This window comes from Hyaena hyaena, unplaced genomic scaffold (genome assembly GCF_003009895.1).
Source record: "Hyaena hyaena isolate Hyena2069 unplaced genomic scaffold, ASM300989v1 scaffold_323, whole genome shotgun sequence".
Classification (NCBI taxonomy): domain Eukaryota; kingdom Metazoa; phylum Chordata; class Mammalia; order Carnivora; family Hyaenidae; genus Hyaena; species Hyaena hyaena.
Genome location: NW_024080956.1, coordinates 1245679 through 1270098, shown reverse-complemented (window position 1 = coordinate 1270098; position 24420 = coordinate 1245679). Strand labels below are relative to the sequence as shown.

The window sequence follows — 24420 nt, the reverse complement described above, 5'->3', positions numbered from 1 at the left end:
TTGTGAAGAAGTAGCATTCAATAAGATTTTCTTTCCAAGATTGTTTTAAAGGATAGGTTTGGATTTAAAATTCTCTGCCTGTGCCCAGTAGGTCCGCAAACTGATTTTAAATACAGGAGCTTAAATTGGAATAGAGTGAAGATTAATAGATCAAATACTAAGGAAGATAAGCACCTAAAGAGATGCTACTTCCCAGCACCTTCCTTTGTCCCAAAGGAGGTGTCCTAAATTCAGTGGCACCAGTAGCTTGGAATAAAGACTCTTTCTGGCTTGGATACTCCAAAACTGAAAGCTGAATACCATTTATATAGATTCAGTCTGGGGCTCTACATCAACAATGAAAAATTTATTTATTACATGTATGGAATTTCCATGTGCCGACAGCCCTGTTACAGCACCTAGTTCCTCCATGTTTTCATTTTTCACTAGGAATCACCTCAGTGCTCTGCCATTCACAGAACGCCCCCACCGTCCCACGCCCACTCACATTCTCTTAGTCCACAGGCTTGATATGGCCTACATACAAAGTGTTCTTTTACATGAATTGCATTGAGAAAGTATTTTGCCTTTATAACTGGGCACTAATGCCCTAAGGAGTAAGATAGACAAGGTTTTTTTTTTAAAGTTTTCCCCATTGCTTTGTATTAAAATTTCTTAACCAAATGTTACCTTTTTTCAAGTAATACTCCCATGTTTCCTGTGTTATCTCTCATTGTCTCTACTTCCACCTTTTACTCTACCCTGGGTTTTTCAACACATATCTTTCAATTTACCTATCAATTTTTAAAATTTTTAATCTTTCATTCTCTAATAGTTTCTCATTTCATTTATGCAATAAATTATCTCTGATAATTATAATAGTTCACTTCCAGCATTTTTTTTTTTTTTTTTTTTTTTTTGCTGCCTGATTTGGTTTATTTTTCCTAGACTTATTTTGTTGTTGTTATCATTTGTTTTGTTCTCTGTCATTCACATTGGAAACTTTCCCCAAATAGTTGGTGATCCTTGCCTGGATGTGTGTATTTAAAAATGAGGAGAAAACACCCTGATCTCTGTTTGTAAAGACAGGGTTTTCCAAGCCTTGAGATCAGATGGGTTTCTAACATTTCCATCAACAAAGGTTGAGAAATGGTAACTATTTTTGGATCTGTTTTGAGGCTGTTGGTTATTTCTGTCATACCTGGCTATCAGGACACTATGGAAAGGCAGCTGGTGTCAGATGGTGTCCGATGGTTCCCACAAAGTTTTGTCCAGCACATCAACTCCATGCTCCCTCATGTTTAGAATTCCAGACTTCAGTGGTCCCGCTTACTCAGATAGTAGACCTTCTGTTAAGGTGAGAGAGAGGAACTCATCTTCTCTTTAATCTGGGAAGAGGGCACAAGAGTACAGTTGTTTTAATGTTTGATGACGATCCAGTTGTGTGCCCTCATTTCATTGGACTTAAAATTCCTGAGACTTTCCTGAGTTCTGTAGGACTATGGGTGTAAGTGTACTTCGACTGACTGTCTCATCTTCATATACAGATATTTATAATTTTTATTGTAATATTATATTTTTCAATTTTAAAACAATATTATATTAATTTGTTAATCTATTGATGACATAGTATTTAAAATTAGACTTTTAGGAAAACTGAGCATATCATTGTTTCTTACTGAGTAATGATTAATACCTATAATTAGCTAAACTTCTTGCTTTCTTGTGTGGCTTATAGTAAAAAAAAATTCGCATTTTTCTTGGAAACTGTCTAGCTTCATATGCACATTAAGTAAAAAATTTAAGTATGAATTTAAGCTTCAAAATTTGGCAGTTTCCCCAATAATACCCAGAATAACAAAGGCCACCATACATTGTGTACAGTTGGATGTATTGTGTAATATACAAGCACAAAAAGAGCCGTTTACATAGACTATGATATAAATGGCACCCGTTGAAATTATTCAGTAAGGTAGGTTTGCCTGGTGGTAGATATTTTTTTATTATGTAATAGAACCTGTTAGAATCCAAAAGATAATTTTGAAACAACCAGCTCTTTATTGGAAAACATGTTATTTGATATTCACCTCAAATTTTTTTTTGTTCAAAAACCCACTTATTATACAATAGACTTCAAATTATACAACAGTTATTGGATTCTTCAGTGATAATTGAAGAACGTATTGTAAGGATGCAATGTTATGTCCATAAACAGAGTGAATCATAATATAATAGGGCAGATGTCTTTCTGCTAAATTATTAATTCATTTTTTAGTGTATATATACAGAACTGGGCTACTTTTGTTCTGAATTGTGACTCAAAAATAAAGTAACATGTCAGTTACTTTGTCAGTGGAAATATTTTATTAAAGTTAATGTTGTACAAGTTTTTCTATGACCATCATTGAATATAAAACCTTTTTACTGTTATTCATACTTAAAAAGAAGATTATTAAAAGATTATTTAAAATTCAGGATGAAAATTATGAGAATGAGCATCATAACTCAACTAAAGTTAGAGTAAGCCCATACAGATATTTCTTTAAATATGTTTTACCATATTACAATGTGACCTAATGTGTGACTTTCCTAAATTTGTCAGGAGTTTAATGTGTTATGATGCCACCAAAAAACAATGAAAGAAATAATTGATATGTCTTTGTTACTTAAAAACTTATTTTTTTTATTTTTTGGTGTTCTTTTGGAAATGCATCTCAAATGACCCTGCATGACATATGACACGATCATACTTATGGGTCTTTCTGTCTTCTGTGTCCCCTATCTACCAACCAAACACACAAAGGTCCCTTTCAAATTTTTATTTTATCTTATCATTTTGTGTGTGTTTGTCTGTGTTCTTAAAACACATATTATCACGGGGCACCAGGGTGGCTCAGTCCATTAGGCAACTGACATGAGCTCAAGATGTGATCTTGCGGTTTGGAGTTCAACCCTCACCCCCTGAACTCCACCCACCCTCAAGTCAGACTCTGTACTGACACCTCACCTCGGAATCTGGACCATGCTTCAGATCCTGTGTCTTCTCTTTCTGCCCCTTCCCCGCTCCTGCTCACGGGCGCACACTCTCTCTCTCTCTTAAAATAAAGAAACAGTAAACTTTTTTTAATAAAAATAAATAAAAACACCTATTTTCACAAACTTTCTTTGTTTTGTGATATATATTAGCAGGCATCTTTTATAAATAATGAGTAAAGGGTTCATGTGGTTCAATGACATGAACATGATAGCTACTTCATGTTCACAATGCTGTATCAATATACTAGTTCTCAACCGACTTCTTTGGCTACTAACTGTGATTAAATGGGTCTAAGAGGGCTTGGGGGTTTGTTTGTTTATTTTTAAGTAATCTATGAGACATAACTCTTTTCCATTATAGGAGAAATGTTTCTTTTCTATAAGAGAATGTGTAGTTTTCCTGTAGTTTTCTAATAGCTAAAAGTTATTGTAATATCATGTTAAGTTACATTCAAGATTTTTGTTCTAATGTTTCTTTAATCCATGTTATTTACAATTGCCTGGGTGAAACTGAATTTTCATATATCATACTATTCAATTTTACTATTTTAGAAACAATTTTAAATAATCATTGTTTAGTATCAGCTCTACACTGCTGCAGATATAAAAATTTTAATAAATTCTAATGCTTTTAAAAATTCTCTTCAAGGAATATTTTCTACAATTATACTATTTCCCACATAAATCTTCCTGAAGGAAAATGATTATCATGGTAAAAGGGAAATGGACTATAAAAATCACCTGTCTATATTAAATACAAGTGCTGTAAAATCTTGTGAATTACAAAGATGGGGGATAAAGGTAATCCACGTAAATTCTGTATTTTCAGTGAAAGGAAATTTCTCCTAATTTGAATGTAATGGAAAAAATTATTTATGTTAAAAATCAAAACAAGAATATCTTGGACTATTTTCATAGTGTACATTATAAAAATAAACCCCACCCAAATTGGAAATTTATATAAAATTATAATCTTAATGAATTTAAACTATGTAGATCAAAATATACAGAGAATGAGGCCAGTGCAGAAGCTGAGTGAATACAGCCTGAAGTAAAATTATTTTTATTCTGGAAACTTCCCCATAATATCTCAATATGGAGACCCAAATTCATTCATAATTCTGTACTTTGCCTGGTCTTTGCTATAATAATAGCACTTCTAGAATAGCACTGCTATAATAATAGAACTTCCATACAAATAATTTTTAAATTTTTAAGAAAATTAATGAGTTTTCTTTATATGTATTATTTTATTTTATCTTATTTTATTTTAGTTTAGTTTTTTAATGCTTTTTAATTGTGAGAGATTGAAGGAGAGACAGGGTGTGAGTTAAGGAGGGGCAAAGGAGAGGGAGACACAGAATTCAAAGCAGGCTCCAGGCTGTCAGCACAGAGCCTAATGTGGGGCTCAAACTCACAAACCATGAGGTCATGACCTGAGCCGAAGTAAGAAATTCAACTGACAAGCCACACAGGCACCCCTACGTATATAATTTTATAAATCAGAGAAATAAATGGTATGAAGAAATGAAATTAATTTATGTGTGAAAGATATTTGTGAGTAGTAAGAAAACAAACTGAATATTTCTTGAGTGTTTTGTAGGAATTTAATGCACAAGAGGATGGAAGTATTCATAGTAATGACTGTGAAATTTCAAAAAAAGGGGGCGCCGGGGTGGCTCAAGTCGATTCAGCGTCCGACTTCGGCTCAGGTCATGATTTCACGGTTCGTGGGTTCGAGCCCGGCATCAGGCTGTGTGCTGACAGCTCAGAGCCTGGAGCCTGTTTCTGATTCTGTGTCTCCCTCGCTCTCTGTCCCTCCCCCACTCGTGCTGTATTTCTCTCTGTCTCAATAATAAACATTTAAAACAATTTTTTTAAAGGAAACTTAAAAAAATAGAGTCCATTTAACTGCTCAAATATACACTTTTTGGGACATTTTAATAATCAGAGTAAAAATAAATAAATAAATATGATTTGTCCTAGAATGTAGCTCATAAATTTTTCTTATTTCTAGTGAAGAATAGCTGTGGGCTGACCATGATGGTTATTTTAATAGTGAATGTAACTGATAAGTAATTTTAGAAGACATGTTTTTAAATTTTTTACCCCTACAATTTTTGAAATCATGCCTACCTATTCTATTTTAGTAAACATTATTTGATGTTTTATTGTTAAATTCATTATTATGAACACCATTTTTCTGTATTATAGTACATAAATATCCTCAAAGTTTAAGGAGGAGTTTTTTCTTTTTCTTTGTATGGTAAGTGGCTCAAGATTCTATTATTAGGAAGGTTCTAACATCTTCTTCTGTAGTGCTATCCTGTAGGAAAGGATGAACACCATGGACTGGCATGATCAGAAATGGTTTCAGAGACTGACACTACTCTGGTTCTCAACTCTTTTACATCATGTGTGGCTCAGTCAGTTAAGTAACCAACTCGATTTTGGCTCAGGTCATGATCTTGAGGTTCATGGGATCAAGCCCTTTGTTAGGCTTTATGTTGACATCACAGAGCCTGCCTGAGATTGTCTCTCTCCCTTGCTCTCTGCTCCCCCTATTCATGCTCTATCTCTCTAAATAGATAAGCAAACAAATAACAAATAATCACTATTGTGTACAGCAGTGATTTCTAAAATAGAATTCTCATTTTCCAGGATATGTAAAAGATCAGCCATTAGGGTCCATAAAGTAAACTGGAAAATATTTCCATTTCTCTAATCAAATTATATAAGTTATGATTCAGGTAATCACGTTTTAAAATGGTTGACAATACTCAACGTTTGTGTGCGTGTGCGCGTGCATGCATGCACGTTCTTTACATATTCCTCTCCTTTATCTCATAACAAGTCCTTAAATAAACACATGGCACATCAAAACCTGTCTGCTCATTGTGTCATACATGCATTCTCTGCTCTTCTGGCCATGCTTAAGTTTATGTTCTCCTTCTACTCTTTCTTATCCTTCCTTCAAGGTCCAATATAAATTTGAGCTTTTTTACAAAGGTTTATTTATTTTTCAGTAGAAATATTTTTGCATTCTTTTCAAACTCTAGTAAATATTGCTTGCACTAGTATTTTCCAGCTTCTTGCCTCATAATATAAGTATTAATAAATAATTCACATTTCTCTATCTTGACTGCACATCTAACTGCCAGCTCAGAGCCTGGAGCCTGTTTCAGAGTCTGTGACTCCCTCTCTCTCTGACCCTCCCTTGCTCACGCTGTCTCTCTCTCTCTCTCCTAGAAATAAAAATTAAAAAAAAAAAAAACTTACTTTATCTGATATCTAACTTTTAAAGTCTTTTTATACTTAAATTTGTGACCTAACACATGATTTATTTTGGAAAATATCCTGTGTGCACTTATGAATAATGCATTTGTTCTTGCTTTTGGATAGTATTCTGTATATATCTGCTAAATCTAGTTGGTTTATTTTGTTGTTTAAGTCCTGTTTCCTTACTTATCTTCTGTCTGATTGTTCTATCCATTATTGTGAGTAGAGTATTGAAGACTCCCAACTATTATTGTTGAAATACTTCTCCCTTCATTCCTGTCAATTTTTGCTTCACATATTTTGATGGTCTGTCAGCAGCATGTACATGCTTATAATTTTTATATCTTCTTGCTGTATTGAAACTTATATTAATATATAATGTCCTTTTAGTCTCTTGTAACATTTTTTTATTTAAAGTTTATTTTGTCTGATATCAATATAACCAGCCCTGCTCTCTTTTTATTTGTGTGGATAATCCTCTCCATCCTTTCATGTTCAGTCTATTTGTGTCTTTGGATCTAAAGTAAATCTCTTGTAGACAATATATAGTTGGAAAATATGACTTAAGTCATTCTTCCAATCTCTGTCTTTTGATTGGAGAGTTTAATTCATTTATATTTAAAGTATAAATTCAAGGACTTGTGTAATTTTCTATATGTGTTATATCTTTTTGTCCTTTATTTTCCACATTACTGCCTTCTTTTGTATTTGGTCATTTTTTGTGTGGTAAAATGTTTAAATTCCTGTCTCATTTATTTCTGTGTATATCCTATAGCTATTTTCTTTGTGGTTACCATGGGGACTTTATTTAAAATCCTAAAGGTATAACACTTTAATTTGAATTTATATTAGCTTAACTGCAATAATATATAAAAATCCTGATCTTGTTTATCTCCATCCTCATCCTTTTTGGTTGTTGGTATCAAAAGATTACATCTTTATGCATTCTGTGCCAAGAACATGAACCAAAAATTGTTTCAAATGTGTTAATATCTTAAATTAGATAGAAAACAAAATTTGGAGTTACAAACTAAAGTTACAGTTATAATAGCTTTTAGAAAATATTTTTTTAAAAAATATAAAGTCTCTTAGGTCATGTAGTAAACCACCAGTGCAGTTGGAAATCATTATCCAGTAGTACTAGCTTTTGTGGTTTCAATGTATTTACCTTTACTGAGATCTTTATTTCCTCTTTGACTGTGAGTTATTGTCTAGGTCTTTTTATTTTAACTTGCAAGACTCCCTTGAGCATTTCTTGCAGTGCAAGTCTAGCAGTAATGGACTGACTCAGCTTTTATCTATCCAGAATGTCTTAATTTATCCCTCATTTTTGGCAAACAATTTTGTCAAATGTAGGGCAATTTTTTCCTTTTAGCACTTTGAATAAACCATCCTTCTGCCTTTTGGCCCCCAAAGTTTCTAATGAGAAATCTGCTAATAATGTTTGTGAGGATGTCATGTATATAATGAGTTACCTTGTCATTGCTGCTTTCAAGTTTCTCTCGTAGTCTTTGGAGTTTGAAAGTTGATTATGATGTGTCTTGGTGTGGGCCTCTTTGAGTTCATCTACTAGAAATTCATTGAACTTCATTGATGTATACATTCATTGGTGAAGATTTCAGGTATTATTTCTTGAAATATTCTCTCTGTCCCTTTCTCACTCTCTTTTTTTGGGACTCCCACAGTATGATTGTGACCCACTGGTCCCTTTGGCTCTGTTAATTTTTCTTGAATCTTTGTTTTTCCTGTTGCTTAGATGCAAAAATTTTCATTGTCCCATCTTCAAGTTCATTAGTTCTTTTTACTGCTTACTCAGATCTACCTGTGAAACCCTCTAATGAATTTTTTATTTTAGGTATTGTACTTTTAAGCTCCACAGTGTCATTTTTGGATTTCTTTTTGAGATTTTTCTCTATTTTTGTCATACATTGTGTTTTATTTTTTACTTTTTTTGTTTGTTTGCTTTTCTATACCCTTTAGTTCTTCCTTTTCTTTGAGCAACTTTAAGATGATAGTTTCAAGTCTTTACTAGTATATCTACCATGAAATGTTTTTCAGGGAAAGTTTCTGTTGATTTTTTTTTTTTTAGTTAAATGAGCCATAATTTGCTGGGTTTTTTTGTATGCCTTGTGATTTCTATGTTAAAAACTAGACATTTGAATTTAATAATATGACAACTATGGAAATTCATCATCCTCCTTCTACAGTGTTAACTCTTTCTTTTAAGTTTATTTATTTATTTTGAGACAGAGAGAGAGAGAGAGAGAGCACCCACATGAGCTGGGGAGGGGCAGAGAGAGAGAGAGAGAGAGAGAGGGAGAGAGAAAATCTCAAGCAGGCCCATGCTGTCAATGCAGACCTGAATGCATGTCTCAGTCCCACGAACCATGAGATCATGACCAGAACCCAAGCCAAGAATCAGACACTTAACCAGCTGAGCCACCCAGGTGCCCCATCCATAGTGTTAACTCTTATTTGTTATTATTGCTTATTGCTTTTTTTAAAAAAAAAATTTAATGTTTTTTTATTTATTTTTGAGAGAGAGACAGCGTGAGCAGGGGAGGGTCAGAGAGAGAGGGAGACACAGAATCCAAAGCAGGCTCCAGGCTCTGAGCTGTCAGCACAGAGCCCGACGCGGGGCTTGAACCCACCAACCGCGAGATTATGACCTGAGCGGAAGTCGGATGCTCAACCGACTGAGCCACGCAGGTGCCCTTGCTTATTGCTTTTTAAAACCATTGTTGTAGGCTGTGTCTGTGAAAGGATCAAACTGGCATTTAAACTTAAGGTCTTCGTAGGGCACTGGTTCCTTAAGTCCCCAAGAAGTCACTTCTACCAGAGGAGGAGAGACCTGCAATAATAAGTGTAGGTGCAACAAAACCAGCTGTGCACCTTCTTGTCTGCACGTCTGTGATGAAAAGCAGCCATCAAAATCAGAGCAAGATCCTTGATACTTGAAGGAGAGGGTCCTTTTCACACACCTAACTCCCACGTGTTGTGTGCAAGCTGCTCTAGGAACTTGTGCTCAACTGCCTCCTCCTTAGCTGGGCAGGGATGTGTAGCTACTATTGTGCTAACAGTTGAAATTGACCAAATTTACCACAAATTTACTATCCATATCTTCCCCTGGGAGTTGCAAGCCTTTAATAGAATCTAAGAGTCCAAAATTTGTACATCGGACACATTGTGCCAGTATAATTGTTGTCTAGGCAGGGAGAGAAGATTCCTGGTGCTTCCTCCTCCACCACCTTCTTAGAATCCTCCCTTTCCACTTATAATTCTTCACATTCATTGAAACTTTAAAGACATTCATTCTTTCAGCTTTAAAATTCAAGATTCAGATGATTTTTAAAATTTCATAAGGGATTCCAGTGGAATTCTTCAGATGAAAATCTTCAGTTTGTATGAAGTATTCATAAGGACATAAATTGTGCACATGGATATTTAGCAATGGAATTTATGGATATACAGTATTACCATTTTTGTTAGTTTATCATTTTTAGTCTTATATGTATTTAGTGTCTTTGGGAAGAGAAAATACTTACATTCTCTTGTAAATCTAGCAATGATAGATTTAGCTGTGTCCTCTTTGGGCCAGTTCCTTTTAAAGTGATGTTTTGTTTGTCATAGTTTGTAAAATGTCAATTCAAAATCATTATTGAATTCTTACTTTGCACTCGAAATATGAAGGCTCTGTGAGGGCTAGAGACTCTCTCTCTCTCTCTCTCTCTCTCTCAGTATATCTGTGTGTGTGTGTGTGTGTGTGTGTGTGTGTGTGTCTTGCTCACCATAATCTTACAATAAAGAGCTTCCAACAATAAAACAGCCAAGTACAAGAACAGGGAGCATAATCAGTAACTGAGAAAAAATGCATAATTATTAGGAGGTTAAATAGCTAAAATGAGGCTTCAATTTTCTCTATGCGTGGTGGGGAGCCATTTAATTTCAAAACCTTAGCTCATGCTCACTACTCCTGCTACAAACAAACAAACAAAACCAATAGCAACAAAAAAGTGTGTAGCTGTAAAGAATTATGGGCATATATATTTTGAACAATTAGCATATTTATAAGTAAAAATAATACTCTGATTATTTTAATCATCGAGATTTCATAAATATTTTCCAAAAGCCTATTGTTTTAGACTATAGAAGGAGACAGGAGACATTTGGTAATTATACATCTGTCATATTTTCTGTACTAAGTGGATCCTGAAAACAAGTATCCTTTAAACTTTTCTTGGGTAAATAATTTTTATATGCTAAGAATTGTATTTGAAGTGAAAAAAGTATGACTTGGTTGTGAAAAAGTATTTTTGAGGAATCTGTTCTCTTTTTTAAATTTTATTTGTTTATTTTGAGAGAGAAGGGGTTGAGAGAGAGGGGGAGAGAAAATCCGAAGCAGGCTCCGCACAGTCAGCACAGAGGCAGACATGGGGTTCGATTTCACAAACCTTGAGATCATGACCTGAGCTGGAACCAAGGGTCTAACAGTTAACCAGTTAACTGACTGAGCCACCCAGGTGTCCTGAAATTGTACTGTGTTTAAATCAAAGTTTTTATCCAGAGTATACTTCAAAGGGAAGACATTTGGTTGTGAGAGACAATATGTGCTTCTTGTGTAAAATCTTGTATCAGTTAAAACTCAGTTGTTAAATTGTTTGTTTTTACGAACAGTTTATAGTCATGATGAAAAAGAACATAAAAGCCATACACTAAAGAAAAAGGTATGAATTTCATAAGTGATAAGCAATGATCTTAAAATAGTGCCATCAATATACTGTTTTGAATGAAAGCCCCACACAAACCACATAACCATTTGATTAATTTTTCTTTCTACTTTTCATCAATATATATCTATACAAATTATATAGTACATAGAATTTGTTCACAAATGTTATATATATTAAAGTATACATCCATGTAAGTCTTATATTATGATTCATTGAAGTCTTTGGGTACTTTTAAAAAATGATATTAAATTATTTTGCAAGTAATGGAATCTTGAAACATGATACAACTTGTACAAAAAATGCATATTTTACTTTTTAACGTTTATTTATTTGGAGAGATGGAGTGCGCACACATCCATGAGTGGGCAAGGGGTAGAGACACAGGAGAGAAAGATTCCCAAGTAGGCTCTGTGACAAGGGGCTCCATCTCAAGAAGGAACTGTGAGATCATGACCTGAGCTGAAATCATGAGTCAGATGCTTAAGTGACTGAGCCACCCAGGCACCCTGCATAGTTTACTTTTCAAAAGCAAATGAATATCCAACTGAACTAAACTTCTTAAAACTTAAAGACACACTTTGCACTCATAAATGATATAATCCCTCAAGTCATTCATAGGTATGTAGTGAATAACTAGAGTGAAAGTATTTTAAAAAAAAGTCAACATTATAAATAACATAGACTTTTAGATAAACCTGCTGCAGACTCCTACAGAAGAGTCAGATAATTCTCGCTCTCAAAAAAAAAAAAAAAAAAAAAAAAAGAGGGGTAAGGTTTGGGCTTGTTTTAATTGTTTAGAAAACAAAAAATGAATCTTAGGTGATAAACTTCAAGGGATTTTATATTTTCAGTTTTCACTGAGGAGATTAGCAGCAGCAAGTGTGATTTTGAAACATCAGTCCCATCCTAGCTAAACTTTGTGATTTCTCATTATCTGACATGTGTCACAGTTCCTGACTACCTGCATTAGCTGCATTTCTGGTAGGTGATATACAGCAGTTCTGTATCCAGGGAGTCCTTATCTGCTCACACTGACTGGCTAGAAAAGCCCGTGGAGATGCCTGAGCTCTAAGGGAGTGAAGAGAGCATGGCTACATTGAACCTCATTTTAGAACTTTGTTCAGCCTAATTAGTTTTGCAAATATGTACTGTATTTTTCTCCGAGATTCATAAACAGTCAGTAGCCTCTGCTTCTCCTGACAGGTATAAGGATGGGATTTATAAGAATATATAACCTGAACAATTAAACACTTATTTTATTTAACTTCCTTTAATAAAGTCTGATTCTCGGGGAGCCTCGGTGGTTCAGTCTGTTAAGCGTCCAGCTTCAGCTCAGGTCATGATCTCACGATTCGTGGGTTTGAGCCCCGTGTCGGGCTCTGTGCTGACAGCTAACTCAGAGCCTGGAGCCTGCTTCAGATTCTGTGTCTCCCTCTCTCTCTGACCCTCCCCTGCTCATGCTGCCTTTCTCTCTCTCTCTGTCTCTCTCTCTCTGTCTCTCTCTCTCTCTCAGAAATGAATAAAACATTAAAAAATTTTTTAAATAAAATAAAGTCTGATTCTGTTCTTGAAGGGAAAATGAAACTTCAGATTTTCCTCTCTAGCAATACCATTTCCATACTTGCAAAAATAATGTAAAATAGTTTCTATTTTCCTTCATTTGCCCGTTTAAATATCATTATTTTTACAGATTTCAATATTTGCTGCACCTTTGCATGTATCCAGGTGACAAAATGATCTTTTATGAAACTCAAATTATATTTAAATCAAGTAGAAACATTAAATTAATGAGGAAAATAAGATTCTTTACAGAAATTATACCTGTTGCCATGTCAGGGAAAAATTCATGGTGGTTTATAATTTTCAGAAGAATTGCATTATGATTTCCAAATCATGCTGACTAAATGTAACTATAAAATACCTTAATTTATGCCATTTGTCCTTAGAGAACTTTTAGTGGTTTGTAATCTAGATCGACTTTCACCTAATTTTCGAGTTTGAATTTCTAACAAATTATAGGGAAAGAACCCACCCCACACCTCAGTCTGTGGTTCTTTTGTTCTATTGTATGGGCACATTTGGGGAAAGAAAGTCTTCCATTAACTAACTTCATAATTTGAGGTATGACTCTATTATAGAGTACGCAGACTTTCGTTTTTCAAGTGGTAGTTTGCTTTTGTGCTCTACCTTGGATATTCAAAAACCTTATGTTTGGCAATATGCCAGGAAATTGTGGATGATTTAATGTATATATCCTCTCATTTAAGAAAGGCAAGTCAAATTACAGATCCGGGCTTTGCCTCCCCTGAATTTTTTTCTGCTCCCTCTCTTTAAATTGGTTCCAATTTATGCAGTTCTTTCTGTTTTACACAATAACCTTTATGTTCACACAATGTTAATAAGCCTCATAATGAGGGTTATTGTACCAAAACCCTTACAGTCTGAACTCAAAAACAGACTGACCTCTTCTTGTGTATAAACTTTTTAAAACTTGCTTCCATAGGTTTACTTCCATGCCTCTCCCCTATAATTTTGAAGGCTCTCCCTGAGGCCCCAACATCCATTTACCTTCGAGTGTTGTAGCCTAGCCTTGTAATAATAGTTCTGCCATCATTTAACCTCTTTGCTTCTCTCCTCTGCAAATTGCTTTGCTGTGAAACTCAATCAGCCAGGGGAGAATAATTTTTTAAATGTTTATTCATTTTTGAAAGAGAGAAGGAGGGAGTCAGAGCAGGGGAGAGTCAGAGCGAGGGTGGCAGAGGATCCAAAGCAGGGCTCTATGATAACAGCAGAAAGCCCAAACTTAGGCTCAAGCGGGGTTCAAACTTAGGAACTGTTAGGGGCCCCTGGGTGGCTCAGTTGGCTCAGTCGGTTAAGTGGTTAAGCGTCTGACTTTGGCTCAGGTCATGATCTCACAGTTGGTGGGTTCGAGCCCTGTGTTGAGCTCTGTGCTGACACCTAGTTCAGAGCCTGGAGCCTGCTTCAGATTCTGTGTCTCCCTCTCTCTCTGACCCTCCCCTGCTCACGCTTTCCTCTCTCTGACTCCAAAAATAAATAAGAAACATAAAGTTTTTTAAGGAACTGTGAGATCATGACCTGAGCTGAAGTCAGTTCTCAACTCTCAACAGATTGAGCCACCCCACCACCCAGGAAGAATTTTGTCATGGAGAACAGAAGACTGTGAGGAAACTTGGGGAGACTTGATTCTGAATTGATTATAATGTGATTAAAGAAATGAGTTTCCACTTTAGCAGAGATAGAGGGACACTCAAATCTCCTCACATGCCCTGTGAAATAGTGAAAAGAGGAGAATGGTGACAGTTCAGGCCAGAAGGAGCTTTTACTAGAAATACTCAGATAATTCAAGTAAAATGTACAAGTTTTTTTGAGGGGGAGGTGGGTTGTTGTTTTAATTGTTTAATCTAATAACCTCAATTTTCCCTCATGTGATGTGCTCTGATGCTTTAATAGCTCTCTTGTTATCCACTCTTAACCTAAAGTAAGGAACGGTCTGATTTCCACCCTTTTGTTTGCAGATAATTTTATTTACAATTAAAATTGTGTGATTTAAATTCTGCAGTTTTTCTTGCTGAGTTGTATCAAGGTGAACAACCAAACATAAACATTACTAATTGTTCTCACCTACTTGACTGAGTTCATCAGTGATCTTAAAATGATGGTAGTGCTTCTATTTTTAAATCACAGGGATATGGAGAGGCATAGCACATATCAAAGTTGTCTGCAGCAGTAGACGTCTATAGCAATCTGTCCTATATCATTTGTAACATACTATGTAGATATCTGTGTTGTGTTAATATGTATAAGTATCCCTAAGACTAAATACAGACTATTTTGTCATCAAACACAGAGTCAAAGATGAACAACTTTGGACTATCCATTATTTTCATTATCTCACAGTCTCTATATAATATCCCCATTTGGATAGATTACTGATGCATCATGATGATAATTTCACAGATCACAAATTATTTTATCTATACCTTTTTTCAATTTATTGTTATACTTTTATGTCTATGACATTTAATAAAAATGTCTTCCTTTATAAGTTGGGAGACTAACTCAGGCCTATGACTTGGTGGAATCTTAGTCAATGGTAGAAACAGGGTTAGAACCAAATGACTTTTTTCAGGATTTTAAAGCACACATCATGATAGTGTCCTTTTGTGAAGGTTTGTATAGTCAGACTAATACCTGCATGAGTTTTATATGTCCCCATGCTACATCATCATTCACCATTAAGGTGAAGGATAATCAGACTGCTCCGTAACATCACATTGAACACTGACTGGTCCATGACAATATTGACTGTCCAAAGACCTAAGCGTTTTTGTTACAAGCTCTGAAGAACAAATACATTTTTGCAAAGCTTTAAAAACCTCTGCAGAACAGTAAGCTTTGTTCACATTGGTTTTTAAATTCGTTATATTTATTTACTGGAAGAATTGATAAGATGTGATGACTTTTAAACTCTTGAGTTCCTTGTTATACTGACCTTAAACAGAAACTTTCTCTCAAGGGCAGTAGGATTCCACCTTCTCAGCATCACAGCTTTCTAACTTTTAATTTTATTCCCTCCTTCATTTCCATAGTCTGTATGACCTAACCCACTAATATTTCAGTTACAAGTATTTTTTCCCTTGGGCTAATATTATATGCACCTTGATTCCAGGTCACCAACCAACTGGATTTAGGTTTCCTGAAAAAGCTCACAGATTGTTAGTCTGTGAGCAACAGTTGGAGTCAATCCTTGGTCTTGGTTTTCCCATTTATCCTTGTAGCTTCATCAGTTGGATATCCCTCCCATCAGTGCTTTCCCAGATGGCCTCCCTTAACTTTGACGCCAACTATTATAATCTGAGTTTTTGAAAAGGCAATGCACTCTCAAAAACAAATTCAGTTTTTTTACAAGGTAGAGAAACTGAGAAATACATACGTAAATTTTGCCAATTGGAAATACATCTTTTTGCTGTTTTAAGAACATCTTTACTATATTAAATAACGTCTGGTTGATATCTGGAATGATTATTTTTGCCATTAATGGCTATCTGATACATATGATAAAATGTATCAGATACATGTAAAAATATATTTATGCCATTTTTTATATATTTTAAATTGTGTACTTTAGAAAAAAATTGTTTACCATGCATTCAGCAACTTTTTTCTTTTCTGTAGTTTAATAATTCAGTGAAGATTAAACAATTATAATCAAAAAGCTAAAGAGATGTCATGATAATGAATACTGGGGAAAGAATGAAACAAAAGGAAGTATCAAACCAGATTCATGATGTACATTCCTATAATGTAGAATTAAAAATTATCTAAGGAGTTTTTATTATAGTGGAATTAGTTTTCAGAAATATGTTAATAAATTATATTGTAATTTATTGAATGTATACCATCTTCAGTCAGTGTTCATAAAAAAACAATATCTCTACAAATATGATCCTTTTATGAAACTTTTATGATTGATTACATCTTCTATTATGAATTTGTCACTTGATTTATTATGTAAGCCAGACATAATTTCCTTTTGATTGTTTATCAAGGCTTTGTCACTTCCACTCACAAATGTTTGCACTATTTAGCGAAAGCAGTAAGGTTAGAGGCATCTATGGAATTTTATTGGCTTCATGAGAGGAATTTGTAAAAATAAGAGGTTTTGGAAGCTGCAAGTGTACCCAATTTTTTTTTTTATTTGGCCAATTGAAGAGGTTGACATGACCCAGGAGATATATCTTTTACTGTACTTTTTCAGATTCTCTCTTATTGGTGTCATGTTGAATTCAGATCTGATAAAGTATAGAATTGAGAAGAATTTCAGAGAAAAAAATACAAGAGTTGACAGCTTTCAAGCCAGCATTAAAAATAATTTAATTTCTTTTTTTTTAATGTTTTATTTATTTCTAGGAGAGAGAGAGAGAGACAGCGTGAGCAGGGGAAGGTCAGAGAGAGGGAGTCACAGACTGAAACAGGCTCCAGGCTCTGAGCTGGCAGTCAGCACAGAGCCCAACGCGGGGCTTGAACCCATGAACCGCGAGATCATGACCTAAGCAAAAGTAGGACGCTTAACCGACTAAGCCACCCAGGTGCCCCAAAATAATTTAATTTCATTTGAGATTATCAAATAAATGATATACGTCGGTTGTAGAGTCAGCTTTGTGACACTCTTCAGACATGAGTGAAACACCTTATACCAGAGGCCAGAGTTCTGTCTATTGAATTCTATATCTCCATGAAGCTCCATAAAAATAATCCATTTAAAGTAGTTAAATTATTTGGGGTGAATACAGTAAGGATGTTTTATTTAGATCATTCTTATTTCTTGAATATATTGTGAGCATGAGTATCATAAAAGAAAGCTACAGCAGAGTGAAGAAGGGGACTGTTCACAAATTGTATTTTTATTTCCCATTTTTCAAGTATTTTATGGAAGATTTACAATGAAATTATTCAGCCAGCTTTGTAATTGGTTGATTCATTTACGTATTTAAAAATATTAACCATAGCATATATAGATATAGATATAGATTTACATATATATATATTTGTGTCTTTTTTCTACTAGCAATGGTTGTTTTGAGCAACCTGGAACCAAATACAACTTATGAAATCAGAGTTGCGGCAGTAAATGGAAAAGGGCAAGGAGACTACAGTAAAGTGGAAATCTTCCAGACATTACCAGTTCGTAAGTAGTCATCTCTGTTTTTGCTCCCTCTTGCCTTTCTCTTCACTTGCAAATTTAAGGGTTTTAAAATTCATGGTGGTGTTTCAACACCTGGGGAAGTGAATTATGTCTTTGTTGAAGTGGTTTCTGAAATTGGTGGCATCTAAATTTATAAAAATAACTTTGCTCTGGAACTAGGCAAAAAAGAAAAGGTGTCCTACAATAAATACAGTAGAACTACTCGGGAAATGGTCCCCATCAGTAAAGGGTCCTATTCGTTCACTGTCTGATTAATTAGATTGTAATGTTTAGACTGTAGTCTGTGAGAAAGCAAAAACAGTGACTTGTAACATGTCTAGTATTCTCTTCTTTTGTTGAGAAATGACTCTTGCCTTTTCTTCATAAAGTATATAGGCCCTAAGTATGAGAAAAAGACACCATTAAGTAAATCCATTACCATGGTGATTGCAGAGGATTAGCTATTGTAGCCTTGTTCCTGCTATTATCCTGTTTTTGGATATTATAAGTCAGTTGAATTATACAAAACTAAGGTAAATTTGAAGCGACATCTGTTTCCTTTATGTTGAATAAATTATTTGAAAATGTGAGAAAATTTGACTGTGACTCAACAAATCCTGCTATAAAATCCACGCATCACCCTGCTTGTTATACACACCTAGTAGGATGGTCAAATTAGCCACAATAAATTATTTTACCCTAATTTGTGACCAACTCTTGGTTCTCATAAAATCTGTCAGATGTCTTCTCTTTTCACCACATCTGATGCCTATGTCTTTTTTCAGCCCCTCATTATTTTCTCCCCAGAATGACTGCTGATACATCTTGACTCACAATCGTATTTTCAAACTGAAATAATTCTAGAATGACTTTACGCAAATTTAAACAGGCCTATCCCTTTTCTACACATAATCCTCAACACCAACCTTCACCTTTGAACCTTCCGTCCACACACACATTTGCCTGCCCGCCCTCCTCATACCTCTTTCCTCAGTGGCCACAATGCTGTCGGCATCAGTATATGGAACTCAGGTTTGGTCATACTGGTTTCTGTTTCCAAAGTATTGTGCATTCTCTCTTGATTCCTTTCTCTCCAGGTCACTGTGTATCAGTCCCCAAAGAAGGCAGGACCAGTGAGACCTTGGCCAACCCCTCCAATGTTTTCTCCTCTTTCAATTAGGCACACTACCTTTCCTTCATTCATAGAACACCATCCTAGGTGTTTCACACATAAAACTCCTCTTTTTTACCCTTTTTTAAAATCTTTACCTTAAAAATTATAATAGTTTTAATCTCTTAGTGTACTGCTATTGACTTGCAGACCTCTGTCCTAGACATTGAGACTTTAAGGGTCAGGTCTTAGGTTTTATTAATAATACACATGTTTTTTTCCTGCTTCTCAAGGTTTTTTTGAAGTTTATATAAGATGATATACGCAAAGCACTTAATATGTCATAATTTTCCATTATTACTTCTGATAGTTATTTATATTATTACTTTTGCATAAACATTCCACTGTAATTTCTAATAGAAGCCATTATTTTAATCAATTCCTTTCTGATAGACATTACATTTGTTCTGAACTTTATTTTTTTCCAAAGTAAGTAGCAACTGTAATGGAGTCACAAATTTCATTTTTTTTCATTTTTAATGTTTTTTTTTTTTTTTTTGAGAGAGAGAGAGAGAGATGCAAGTGGGAAGGACTAGAGAGACAGGGAGACACATATGAAGCAGGATCCAGGCTCTGAGCTGTCAGCACAGAGCCTGATGTGGGGCTTGAACTTGGGAACCACGAGATCATGACTGGACCCCAAGTCAGATCCTTAACCTACTAAGTCACCCAGGCACCCCACAAATTTAGGATATTATAAAAGTTAAATGTAGACATAAATATTTTAAAGACATATGTCAAAATATTTGTAACTGAAAATGCAATTTCTGCTATATATTTATTACCTCAAAATGCTGTTATTAAAATAATATGATTACAATATTGTTAAATAAATTTACACTGTACAACACACATGTTCTAAAATCCTATTTAGAAATTATACTGAAACAACCAAGTATAAAATCCATTTTATAATATTTAGGTTTTCCCAAAATCTCTTGTTAAGTCTTTTAAAGAATTTATTATACTGGTTTTTCAGACATTTTAATTAGTTTGTTGAAAATACATTGAATAGAAATCATGTCATGTCATAATATCTACACACTAATATAATCTATTTTAATGAAGAGTCACTCCAAAATTCCTCTATTTACTTTGTTTCTATATGACTCTGGTATACAAGGCTCTTTTATCATTTACTTGCATGTCAACACAGCCAATTGGCATATTTCCTTAATGATATGCCTTTCCTCAAATAAAGTACTTACTGCAGAGGGTTATAAACACCATATTTAAAAAAAAGATAACCTGCTGAGAATAAAGCCAGATTTTCCTTGTTTGGAGGCAATAAATCCTCTTAACTCTATTCTGCTTAGTTTGTCTTGACATTCGTCTGATAAGACCATACTACAAGTCTGTGGAACCTTGAAAACTGAACCATATCCCATGGAAGTTTCTCAGTATTACCATATTCGTACTTGTAAGGAATTGGAAAAAACAGAAGAAGAGGATGGCAGTTTTGCCTAAGGCCATCACATAAGTGACACATAGTAAGGAGTTCCCATTCCAAATTGCCAAGCAGCGATGGCATCCTTCATATAGAAAACTCTTATATTTCAGTAGATCCTATTCATATTAAACATATAAACATCTTTGTATAAGACCACCTCCATGAGACGAAGAGCATGAAAGGCAAGTATGTTCATGAAGTCCGAAGAAAAAAAATAAATATATCGGAACATGTGTCTGTTGATTGGATACTACAAAATTTCTGTTTTCAAATCTGTATCTAGCTAAAAAAAATACTCATTAAAGCAGATAAGTAATTGCTAAACCATTATCTTTCCTGGTAAGAATATATTCTATGTAGTTTGATAATATGTTTATAGTAATACATATATACAAAATGTTTGCCAAGATTACATTAATAAATAGGATTGTGCACTATTAATAACATGAGAAATAATGCCTGTGTTTGTATAATGCAATACTATTCTCAGAATATTTGCATATCAATATAAATAATATTCTGGTTCTCACGTGTCATGACATTTTCATGATTTATGAATGTTGCTTCTAGATTTATGAATGTTGCTGTTTCTTGGGTGGAAAGAAAGGATCAGGGTTTATCATAGCAAAGGGAAAATGAAAAATGGTAAATTCAGGATAACATCATGTTTTTTTTATTACATAACAGTGTTCTTTAGTGAAATTCAGTTTCTCTAGGTTTCTGAGATGTGTGTAAAAATCAAGAATGTTGTATTGCTACTTAGGTGAACCAAGTCCTCCATCCATACATGGGCAGCCAAGCAGTGGGAAGAGCTTTAAACTCAGTATCACCAAACAGGATGATGGTGGGGCTCCTATTTTGGAATACATTGTAAAATACCGAAGTGTAAGTACCTTCTTATTATCATTTTGTGCAATGTTTTCAAATTGCATTAAATTTGCATTGAATTCATTGACATATCAGGCAAGAACGCGTATGAAGTAACAATGATAAACAGTTCTCATAGGAATTAGAATGCTAATTGTCCACTGCTGAAATTCATCATTGTAAATTGTGAAATACCTGCCTTTTCTTGGGTAAAATATCAGCACTGACCATCCAAGTAATGGCATAATATAAATCTTGTGATTTCTAAACTAAACTTAGCAACATTTGGGATGAAGTAACATCTTCCTTGTTTTTCTGACAAGTTTATCAGGATATTTTCATCTTCCATTCTGCTTAATATTAGTAACTCCAATCTAAGCCCCTGTTCTCAATCTTAGTTATTGTAGGTGATTATTTAATTATTTTCTCAAAAATACTTACTTTAGTATTTTAATTTTATGAATTAGGTTATTAAAGTCTTGAGTGTATTAATTATTTGATATTAATTGTTTCATTAAAAAAATTACCCAAATCAACATTTAACGAAATATGGCCACATTGAACTTGAGGAAGAAGGTTTAGTGTTTTCAAGGTTAATTAACACTAGCTAATATGAAATTTGGGACAGCTAAGAGCTGTCCTGTGACTTACACATGTAGGGGGGTGAAGGACATCTTCTAGTGGCAAAGTGATGAAGAAAGAGCCCCAATGGACTTTGCCTTTGCCTGAAAATTATACGAAAGGCTACTAGTGACTTAACCATTCATTATTTGTGTGTACTGTGGACTATGTTAAAAGTGAAACACAATTTTAAGTTAAATTTTGTGAAGTTAATTTATTAACATTTATGTTTATCTCTATAATACAGTGTCAATTTTATGTCTATGTTTACTAGACACTTTTTTAATACTTTCAAAGTTTATTATATTTTAGCAAATAGTAATTTGAGTAATTGCTTCTTAATAGTATATAGATGAATTGTAACTATTTTCCCTGAAATTCATAATTTTATGAACTTAATAGTTTTTTTTAGTTCAAACATTTAAGTTTTAAAGGTTAGTAAAAAAGGAGTTTGATTTTGAAAAAAATGTAAATAATTTTAGACATCAGTCTTTAAATTTTAGAGATTAATAGCCAGGACCCCTCTTTGTTGCAGGTTTCATGCAGGGAATGATGAGCAGCTGTGGGTGTTTTGTGGCTAATTGTCTCTGAAGGCTTCATGCCTCTACCCCAAAATAGCTCTGAATGACTCACCAGCCTTTCTATGAATTTGATCGTTTCATGCTACTCAAGCCAGTTTTCATGGCCATTCTTATTTGACCATCTGGAAACTCTTTGGAAGGGAAAGAGTCTCTAAGGGTGATAGGCCTGAACAGAATTCATGAATTGGACTGGGAGAATAGGCCTCACATGCAGATTGTGGCCTACAATTCGACCCAGAAGAATTTATGGCATAAATACAGGTGGATGATAAGAATTTGTAGGTCATCCCAATAAAATTCCATGGTGAACACTGAGATGCAATGAGGAGTTATAAAAATATGTCTCATAATTTTCTATAAATATAAATTGTACCTAGAAGTGATGCTTGAGATATCCTTTCTAAAGAGTTGGATATTGGAAATAACACCAGTGCTATGCTGAGTTCAAACAGAATCATTGATTTCAACTGATGATAGCAAATATTTATTATTTCCTAGTGTATCTTTTCTTCATACACCAATGGCTTTTATTAAAACAGCATTATTTTTATTTTGTATTAATTTTTTTATTGTTTTATTTCTGATAGACAGAGAGAGACAGAGTGAGCAGGGGTGGGTCAGAGAGAGAGAGGGAGACACAGAATCTGAAACAGGCTCTAGGCTCTGAGCTGGCAGTCAGCACAGAGCCTGATGCGGGGCTTGAACCCACGACTGTGAGATCATGACCTGAGCTGAAGTCGGATGCTTAACTGACTGAGCCACCCAGGCGCCCCTGAAACAGCATTATTTTTAAAGGCTGTAAGACTTTCAGCTATAGAATCAGGAACCCAAAATATTTTTTCTTTACATTCTTTTATACTTGGCATGTTGGCATTTATCCTCATATATATTATCTTGTGTTTCTAAGATGCTAGATTCACATCCACATTCGGAATGTGAAGAAAATAGAAAGAACAAAGGGGTAATAGTTTGTTTAAGGTGAACTTGTCTTTATTTTCCAGTAATATGGTACACATTTTCCAAAAACTCCACTGAGCAGAATTAGAATTATGTCTCACTAGACAGAAATATTTCTCATGACTGTCACTAAATGGAAAGTGATTACTTGGGAGTTGGCCAGCTACACAACAGGGTCTGAAGTCTGCCCCAAAGTGTTAAAATAATTATATTTATTATCACAAGAGCTGTCTTAGTCTTCTGGGGCTACCATAACAAAATGTCACAGTTGGATGGCTTGAACAACAGAAATGTCTTTTCTCACAACTCTGGAGTTTGGGATTCCAAGATGAAGGTGTCAGCAGGTTTGGTTTCTTCTGAGGCCTCTCTTTTTGGCTTGCAGATGACTTTCTTCTTGCTGTTAGGACCTTTTGTCTGTGCACATACATCCCTGACGTCTCTTTCTGTCCTTATAAAACTATCAGTCCTATTGGATTAGGGCTGTATCCAAATGACTTCTTTAAAGCCATATCTCCTAACAAAGTCACATTGGGGGTTAAGGATTTAACATATACATTTGTGGGGCAAACACAATTCAGTCCATAGTGGATATCTGTCATGAATTCTGTGTATCTAAAATGACACAGTATTGGCATTTTGAGTAGTAGAATAGTGGGCCGTCCAGGTATCTACCTCCCATTACAGAATGTTTAGCATCCCTCCCCCCACCCACTATATTGCCATTTGTATCCCTGCTCATTATTGAAACCAAAACTGTTCCTAGAGTAGATTAAAATTTGAACAAAGACAAATTTGATTTTCAATAAATTTTTATCTTCCATTCTTTTTCCCTTCTCTCCCCGACCCAAACTAATAGTAGAAAAGCCCCATTTTTGCTGTTTACACAATATCTATTTTTACCCTACCAGTAAAAGAAGGTTTTAGTCCCTTCTCAGTTCCATCTTACATCTGTCTTGCCATATACCTCCTCTTTCCAATCCCCAGCCCTTTCTAACTTGTGTTTCATGGGGAGGAGGACAAGACAAATCATATTCTAATATAAA

The 24420-nt window shown here is 34.6% G+C and overlaps 1 protein-coding gene across 3 annotated transcripts in view; it reads left to right on the top strand.

Moving 5' to 3' along the window:
• Positions 1 to 24420, top strand: part of NCAM2 (neural cell adhesion molecule 2) — a 505403-nt gene that overhangs the window by 432436 nt on the left and 48547 nt on the right. For all 3 annotated transcript variants that reach the window (XM_039248946.1, XM_039248948.1, XM_039248947.1), the window contains 2 exons: positions 17614 to 17733; positions 21115 to 21236. In XM_039248946.1, the coding sequence (XP_039104877.1) occupies positions 17614 to 17733; positions 21115 to 21236 (242 nt within the window). The remainder of the gene's footprint in view (positions 1 to 17613; positions 17734 to 21114; positions 21237 to 24420) is intronic.